The sequence below is a fragment of the Neovison vison genome, chromosome 2 (assembly GCF_020171115.1).
Source record: "Neovison vison isolate M4711 chromosome 2, ASM_NN_V1, whole genome shotgun sequence".
In the NCBI taxonomy this organism is placed as follows: Eukaryota; Metazoa; Chordata; class Mammalia; order Carnivora; family Mustelidae; genus Neogale; species Neogale vison.
Genome location: NC_058092.1, coordinates 41,083,792 through 41,093,327, shown reverse-complemented (window position 1 = coordinate 41,093,327; position 9,536 = coordinate 41,083,792). Strand labels below are relative to the sequence as shown.

Below are 9,536 nucleotides of genomic sequence, written 5' to 3'. Positions count from 1 at the left end.
CAAAGCCATGTTATCACCTGCCAATTATTCTTCTTTGGAAACATCCTCTGGCTTACTATTAGACTAGTAGGGACTTAACATGTGACTATGGCCACCAACTTACCTTTGAGTTCAACTGTTCACCATGAACTGGTGTTGTCTTATTTGCTAACACATAAAGTTAGGCATGAAGATCTGTACTCAATTACAAATGGCATTAGGTTATATAAAATTGAATTTGAGCAGATTCTTAAACCACAAAGAAATTGCATGAGAAAATGGTTGAGATACCCATGGCTCTTACTCCTGCTACATGGTCTCTCTCTCACCATATAGCTATGGCATCAAGTAAAGAAAATACTTGATCCTGACTTTCAGACAGTTCTACATGATATGCCAGCATCATCTCAGAGTTCACACCTAAATTAAGAGAGCCCTGCTTGGGACGCCTGGGTGGCTCAGTTGGTTGGACGACTGCCTTCGGCTCAGGGCGTGATCCTGGAGTCCCGGGATCGAGTCCCACATCAGGCTCCCAGCTCCATGGGGAGTCTGCTTCGCTCTCTGACCTTCTCCTCGCTCATGCTCTCTCTCACTGTCTCTCTCTCTCAAATAAATAAATAAAATCTTAAAAAAAAAAAAAAAAGAGAGCCCTGCTCATGTATGGCCTTGATAGGCAGGGGTGAAAGTCTCAGTAGGCATAACTTTGAGCAGTGACCTAGCTGTATAGCCTGGAAGAATAAATTTTCAGAAGTATAGATTTTTGTTGATTCATTGGCAGTAGGTAATGGTTTGGCTGAATGGAAGGAGACTTGTAAGGAATACAACTGGAAAATTAGTGACAAGGAGTCTAGGAATGATGTATGTAGGTAAGTTTCCTGATGGAGAATGGACACAGAATATGAATATAAATGAGTCTTAAGTAAATGCTACCCAAAGAGCAATATCAGAAGAAATTTAATAATTAAGTGGACAAGATGATCCACTCCATGGACGTCAGCCTCTTTCAAAAGTCATCCTTGCTACTGCTATGAATAATAAACCGTCCTTTGTTACTGTAAAACCACTGAGGGCTAACTTGTCAGAGGGCACGAATGGTGAAATCTTAAGATTCTTTACGGTTCTTGAAAATAAGATTTTAGACTGTTGTAATTTCATATGCTTATCAGTCTTTTCAATTATATAGCTATGATATAGAATAACATTTTAATAAAAGTAAATGTGTTAGGTTTTGAGAAAAAGTTCAATCTATTCATTCATAATATAACAATTATTTTATATGCATAGATCTCTTTATTTCTCATTTGTAATGACAAGAATTTGGTTAGGATGCTTTGTTCATAGTAACAGAAACAGAACTCTTTTTACTTTATGCAAAAAGGACAATTTATTATAAAATTACAAGGGTACCTTACCAAAGCCCAGAACAACAGTTAAAAACAGGACATTAATAAATATCAAATCTTGCTAGCTTAAGCAAACAGGGGAACTTATTAGGATACCAGACTGCCATACTAAGCCAAGGGCAGCTTCATGAAGGGCTGGAATAAGGAAATGGAGGACTATTAGAAAGCAGGAATCACATTCACCTTATCTCTCATCTCTGCTTTTTACTTTGCAAGTGCTTCGCTGCTCTCTCACTGCAGATTTACTATTTTTCCTTCCCAAACGTAGTCCATAGCTCCCCAGGTTGTTTCCGCTATTCCAGAGACTAATCAGATCAAAGCTAGACTCTCTTATCTCCGATCCCAAATTCCTAGAAAAGTTTTAACATCTTACCAAAATTAGAGATAACTTCTCTGGGATAGGTAGTAAGATATAAGTTGGTGAGACACCAAGAGACAGAGAACAATTTATATATACGCTGTTCCTTACAGACCCTGAGTTCAAACAGCTTACTTAGATGTAAGGGTGGACATTAGAGAGCTGTTTTCACAACCAGTAACGATGTAGAAACAATGAGGTGTTCAGGAGAGACAGGTATTCTAATCCTTTTTAATATTTCCCATGGGACAGAATCAATAGACATGGGCAATGCTACTTTTAATTGAGAGAAGTTTCTTTTCACTTATTGTAATAGGTATGATTTATCTCTTGGGAAGATATGCACAAGTGTAGGTGAGTAACTTAAGCACAAAAGTTAATATTATATTTAGTCATCTTCCAAAAAAGAAAGAAGAAAAGGAGAGAGAGAGAAAGAGAGAGAGAAGGAGGGAAGGAAGAAAGGAGGGAACTGATTATATGGAGACTATTTAGGAGAAAGGGAAAAAAGATTAATTACATGGTGGATGATTTCAGAAATCCCTCAGGACTAAACATAGAAATCTGACCAAGGGTCTCTCATTATTTTCATTAAGAGGTTTTGGAAAACTCATCAAACTCAGTAAATTTTCTGCATTACCCACTTAGAATTATTCCTAATAAAATGATAAAGATATGTTTAAAAAAAAAAAAAGAAGGGTCTCTCAGATTAGTGAGAACTCTGATTCATCTAGCTTGAATCAGCGGTTTAGGAAAATAGCTGGCCACATTTCCATCATAGTGGAGTAAGGACTGGGAAACCATTCTGAGAAATGGACATAGGAAGGGGCAAAGAAAATTGTTTTCTGGATTCTTCAGTTTCCAGGCTCCCCTAGAAGAGTAAAATTATATTGTTTACCAAAATCATGACAAAATAAAATTTGAATGTTAAGAGATTTATGTATTTAAAATTCAGAAAAGCTGATGGAAGTATTCTGCCCAGCCCTACCCACATGGAAGTAAAATTGAAAATGTCAAAAGTATAAGGAAATGTTGTGAATGTTTTATTCAAAAATCTATTTATGCTGAAGATTTTTTAAAGTATTTCTCTTGTATGTTGAAATACATTCATATTATTTATTATGTCCTTTGATGAAATACAAGGAGTTAAACTTAATATTCATAATGTCACTCTACTGCTTCTTGTAATTTTGTTTCTAGAAATAAGAAATGGCAAGGGAAGTAGGACCACTCTAAGGTAAAGAACAAGTAATATTAGTATGGACATGTTAAGAGACTCAGAAGCTGGTGATTCAGTTTTAACTTTCCATGATTTCAGTGTATACAATGTTTCAAAAGAAAAAAGTCATTCAATATTATGTTGAAGGTTTTGTATTTCAACCTCTGCATTTCTTCGTGAAAATATTTCCTTAATGCTGTCATCTTTCTGATCATCATAAAGTGCCATATTCAGTACGTTTTCAGTACAGTCTTCTAAGGAAATTGTTGACAGGTATGAAAATACTTTTTCCAGTAGAGGTTCCCTGAGAAAAGGCATTGAAGAGTTCTTTTTTGCTAGAGTATCATCAAAAAACCAGTCATCAGCTGCTTCTATACTTTGGCTGTGATAAGAATTAGACGGTAGTGTTGATAAGGTTAAGGTAACACTGCTGGGATGTGTTGCCAAGCTAGTCTCTGAGGGGTCACAAATGACCTTTTGCGTTGCAAGGCAGAATTCGTCTTTAGAGTGATCTTTAATTGCTGTAAAAGAAAATTAGATTTACTATGAATACTATACATTCATGACCTGAATCTTACATATAAAGGCGATATTTCTTTTTAAAATTCAGACTCTTTTTTGGATTAAAATGGACGGAAGGATGCAATAGTGAAAATTCTAAGTTTCTATCATCATCTGTACAATGTTAAGTATGTAACTGGGGATTAACAACTTCATTACAATCAAGAATAGAAAAGGCTGTTCTAAAGAAAATCAGCCTGTTTTAATAGGAGAAGATTCTAAATAGGCTAGAAAGCTCAGTTCTGGAATATTGTAAGCAGGCAGATTACAAAATGTTTGGTCCACAGTGGAAAGGGCCTATGGGTTGCCTTGACACCAATTAAACTAACTACTAACATTCTTAGAGTGCCTTATAATATGTGAAGCAGTTTGATATATTTCCATATATCATTTATCCTTTCAATAATTTTTCAAGGAAGTTATTATTAGAACCATTTCACAAAAGAGAAGACTAAGATTTAGAGACTGATGACTCACCACAGATCAGAGACACAACGGACTTCACCTAGACTTCTAGTACTCTAAGATTCATTTTTCTTCAATTATTACATTATTTATACTGCACAGTTTATACTTAAAAATGTTGTCTTAGAAAATATACTACATAATATATAGTATATATATACCTTAGGATTAAGTATCTTTTATAATATTTTACATACTGAACTTTGATATTAATGTATTAATTTTTAAAGCTGTTTTAAATATCTTATTACATTTTGTATATCCAACATTTCTTACATAGGAGGAAAATATTTTGAGGTAGTAAGACATAATATACAATATCTAGAGGATTATAAAATACTCATGTCTTTTGACCCTCCAGGATAACTATATGGCATTGACTATGACACTTTTTTTTTTTTTTTAATCTTAGTGATGGTGGGGGGATGAATGGAGACAATCTGAAACAGGGCCCAGCATGGAGCTCATGCCAGGCTCGATCTCACAACCCTGAAATCATGACCTGAGCTGAAATCAAGAGTTGGACAGTTAACCCAATGAAGCACCAAGATGCTCCTGACTATGATGCTTTTGGGTATAAATAAGGAACAAAAATTTGAATTTCACATTTTAAGATGTGACATTGTAAGTTTTGTTTTTTAAGGAATATATGCCCACTCACATACTAATACATTAATGTTTCCCTTGAATTTCCATGGTATTAAGACAATATTTAGATAACATTTAGGTAGGCCTCTTGGTTCTTTAAAAATTGCTATAATTATACATAATTATGGTTTCTTCTAACAAATTGTTGAGAAAATTTACCTTTTATATGTGCTGTTTCCTTTTTTCTTTTCTCCTCCTACATAAAAAAAGTTATTCATATTTTAAAAACTGAATGGTTTCTCTATAATTTCTTTAATATATTTAACATATATTTATATGAGAATAATATATTTTAACTTCATAATAAGGTTTTGATGGAATTTTTTTCTGACAGTATGAGTTTATTTCATCAAAATATACTGACAGAAAAAAAAATATTTAGGTATCATCTGGAGAAAACGTGAACTGGTTCAAGACGGAAATCTCAGGATTAGGAATGAAGGGGTGAAATAGAGTTCATCAGGATTATTTCTCCCCCTCCTCACTAACTCAGAGTCACTAGAACTAGAGAGGTCTAAAAAACTAATTGAAATTCTTACTCATTTCATTAACCAACAACAAAAACATGAATTCATGTGCTATTCTTTTGAAGCAAATAAAATAGTTGCTCAAACAATATATTCTAAGATGTATTCTGGAAAGTGTAGTGGTACAGTAGTTCTCAAACTCCAGGGCATCAGAATCACCTGGTGTGCCTATTAAAATGCTGATACTTGGACATAATATCACAGACCTTACTAAAACACATTCTCTGGGAGGAGATTGGGAGTATCCATTGTAACACTCTGCAAGTGGTTCTGATCAGTTTTTCTTAGACCACTAGATAAACAGTGGGCTACTGCATAGAGTGTTTGGGATGGAGTGGGTAAAAATGAGGCAGGAGAGATAATAACATTGCTTTCTTGTGTTTTAGGGGAACAGTGTTAGTACTCCATGCTGATCTGCATTTTCCTATTCCCCAAAATGGTTTCTTAGGATACACACACACACACACACACACACACGCACACACACACACACACACACTATTCATTATATAGTATACATTATAAGTATGTGTGTGTGTGCAGTGCATGTGAGTGTGTGTATATATATAATATATATATTTCATATATTTCTTATATGTATATAGGATAACACCCAAGCACTTTTTTTGCAATCAGCTTTACTTATTTGTTCTGTTTACCTTTTATTAATATAAATGCCAGTACAGGCTCCTGACTTACCTTGCCTAGACTTAGGACCAATTCAGTTTGTGACTCCTATATAAATTATATCAGAATGCTGTCCCTCAGACTTTTATGTGCCTATGTTTTACCCGGTGAGTTTGTTCAAATGCAGATTATGACCCAGTAGGTCTGGAGTGGGGTCTGAGACTGTGCATTTCTTTTTTTTTTTTTTTTAAAGATTTTATTTACTTGACAGAGAGAGATCACAAGTAGGCAGAGAGAGAGAGAGAGAGAGAGGAGGAAGCAGGCTCCCTGCTGAGCAGAGAGCCCGATGTGGGACTCAATCCCAGGACCCTGAGATCGTGACCCGAGCCGAAGGCAGCAGCTTAACCCATTGAGCCACCCAGGCGCCCGAGACTGTGCATTTCTAACAGATGTGCCTAGGTAATAACAATATTGCTGGTCTGGGGACCACAGAATAAGGCCCTAGACTGATTGAAATTCCACCCAAATTTAAGGGAATTGCAAAATTGACATTCTTACATATTGCTGCCTATAAATAGGTAGAATTTTTCTGGAAGGCCATATAACAAATCTACTACTAGAAATGTATTATGCCAGGTTAATAATTTTGGATTTATGTAAATATTCAGTTACCAGAATGTTCTTTACAACAATCTTAAGCATTTTTTAAATCTGTAATTTAAAATTGTAAAAGATATACTTAAATGTATTATGATACATAGATAATAATATAATCAATATTCTTCCAACTATTAAAAATTATGCTATAGTTTCAGAAGTAAGGGCTCAAAAAATGACAGGGATGTATAAAAAAGGGAAACAAACTGGGGCTTCTCACTGGTTACATCTGGAAAAAAATGAGCATCAAAATAAGTACAGTAATGGACTACCATCTGCTGAATAACACAGAAACCCATGAGTCTACACAGATAATAAAGACAGAGAATTTTTTTCTTATAGTAGAAAGCCCAATGGAAGATGGAAGTAGTATCATAAGAAAAACATTATTTTGCTACAGCTTTGTAAAGCAAGGTTCAGGTAGGAACCTTACCTTGGTTCAGGTAAGCAGAGGAACTTTACTTATCACCTGTCTACTTGGTAAGTAGAGTTTGATGAAGAAAGATATTTTCATGGTTACATGGTTCAAAGTGTCATCACACAGATTATTTAATTGCTAGGGTAAAAACAGGAATAATACAATGGGTGAAGAATAGACATCATCCTGATGGTGTGATCAACTAAAATCATTAGTGAAAAGCAGATGAACATTGTATGTCTTCTTATGTGATAAAATGAATCTGATCACAAGGAAAGTCAAAATCAATCTTATGATCTATAAAGTAACTGACTGTATTCTTCAAAAATGTCAATATCCTGGAAGACAACAAAAGGACACTTCTAAAATATTTTGAACTGAATAATGATGAAAACAAAACATAAAAATTTGTGGGATGCAGCAAAAGCATTGCTTAGAAGAAAATTTAAATATTAGATGTTTACATAAAAGAAGTCTAAGGATAACAAATTGAATATTCCGAGCAAGATTGATTTAGAGAAAGAGAGATAGAATCAGGAATGAAAAGAGTGCCATCACTAAAGATTCTACAGATATTAAAAGGAAAATAAGTGGATACTATTAAAACTTTATGCCAATAAACTTAATAATTTAGATCAAATGGACAAATTCATTGAAAAACAAATTTCTAAAGCATACAAAATAAAACACTTAAATAGCCCCATATCTATTAAAGGTCCTATATTTATAGTCAAAAACTTTCTCTGGAAGAAAACTCTAGACCTAGGTGACCTCATTGCTGAATTCTAGGAAAACCTTTGAGAAAGCAGTATTGCCAATTATACACAAAAATTTTTCAAAAAGGACAGGAGCAGGAGACATTTCATAGTTTTCTGACCAGAATAACTATGATTTTAAAATCTAACAACAAAGAAGGGCATCTTGGTGGTTCAGGCTGTTAAGTGTCTGCTTTCAGCTCAGGTTATGGTCCCAGGGTCCTGGGATTCAGCCTAGCTCCCTGTGCCTGCTTCTCCCTCTGTCCTTCCCACTGCTCCTGTTTTTCTCTCTCTCTCTCTCTCTCTCAAATAAAGAAATAAATAAAATCTTTTAAAAAATCTAATAAAGATATTACAAGATAATAAAATTATAGATTAATATTCCTCATATACATAGATGTAAAAGTGATTTAAAATATATCAGTAAATTGGGGTTTATTCCAGGAATATTCCAGGAATACAAGGTTGATTTAACATTTGAAATTCAATGTAATTCACAATAACAAAAGAGAAAATCCATGTGAACAATGTCAAAAGATGCAGAAAAGCCTTTTGGCAAAATTGAGCAAACTTCATGACTAAAAAAAACAGAAACAACAAACTTTCATTAGACTAAGAATAGAAGGAGATTTCCTTGACCTGACAATATGCATCTACAAAAATTTCATAGTGAACTTTATACTTACTGGTAAAGAGTTGAATGTATTCTGAGATCAGGGATATAAAAAGGATAACTGTTCCTGATACTTCTATTTATCATTATTACATGAGGTCTTACCCAGTACAAGATGAAAAATTAAAATAAAAGCGTAAAGATTAGAAAGTAAGTAAAGTTGATGTTTTTCACAGATGATATGATTGTGTTGAAGAAAACCTATGGAGTCCACACACACACACACACACAAATTACTAAAAGTAATAAGTAAATTTATTGATAAAAGTCACAGAAGACAGGTCAATAGAAGTATCAATTGTAGTAAAGATGGCAATTGCTTCAAACTAATCTATAAACTAAATGTAATTTCCATTACAATCTCAAAAAGGTATTTTGTAGAGATTAATTTATCTTAAAATTTATATGAACAGGCGAAAAACCAAGAAAATCTAAAAAAAAATTGAAAAAGAACAATGAAATTGGTGGAACAATACTGTCCAATTTTATGACCTACTATGTAGCTAGAGTGTGGTTTTGATAGAAATAGACACACAGGTCAACAGTATAGACAGAGAATCCAGAAATAGACCCACATGTATTTGCTCAACAGATTTTTTTTTTTTTAAAGATTTTATTTATTTATTTGTCAGAGAGAGAGGGAGCGAGAGCGAGCACAGGCAGACAGAGAGGCAGGCAGAGGCAGAGGGAGAAGCAGGCTCCCTGCCGAGCAAGGAGCCCGATGTGGGACTCGATCCCAGGACGCTGGGATCATGACCTGAGCTGAAGGCAGCTGCTTAACCAACTGAGCCACCCAGGCGTCCCTGCTCAACAGATTTTTGATAAAAGTTGCAAAAGCAATTCAATGTAAAAAGGATAGTCTTTTCAATAAATAGTGCTGGAATAATTAGACATCAGGAGCTCCCAAAATGAATTTTGACCTAAACCTCACACCTTATTTAAAAAATTAACTAAAAGTGGATCAAAGATAGAAATATAAAATGTAACACTTAATAGCAAAAACAATCCTAAAAAAAAAGTTGGAGAACTTCCTGAAATTAAAACTTACTTCAAAGCTATAATAATTAAGATGTGGAACTGATATAAGGATAGATATATAGATCAATGGAATGGAACTGACATTCCAGAAGTAAATGTTCACATGTATAACAAATTGATTTTTGACAAGTGTTTGAAGACAATCATTGGGGAGAGAATAGACTTTTCAACAAATAGTGTTGGGACAAGATATGTACATGTAAATGAATGA

At 34.2% G+C, this 9,536-nt stretch overlaps 1 protein-coding gene across 1 annotated transcript in view; it reads right to left on the bottom strand.

Moving 5' to 3' along the window:
• Window positions 1–3,082: 3,082 nt before the first annotated feature.
• Window positions 3,083–9,536, bottom strand: part of C2H1orf185 (chromosome 2 C1orf185 homolog) — a 31,148-nt gene continuing 24,694 nt past the window's right edge. The window contains exons 4-5 of the mRNA XM_044236765.1: window positions 4,790–4,826; window positions 3,083–3,477 (exon numbers count right to left, since the gene is read on the bottom strand). Coding sequence (XP_044092700.1) covers window positions 3,083–3,477; window positions 4,790–4,826 — 432 coding nt within the window. The remainder of the gene's footprint in view (window positions 3,478–4,789; window positions 4,827–9,536) is intronic.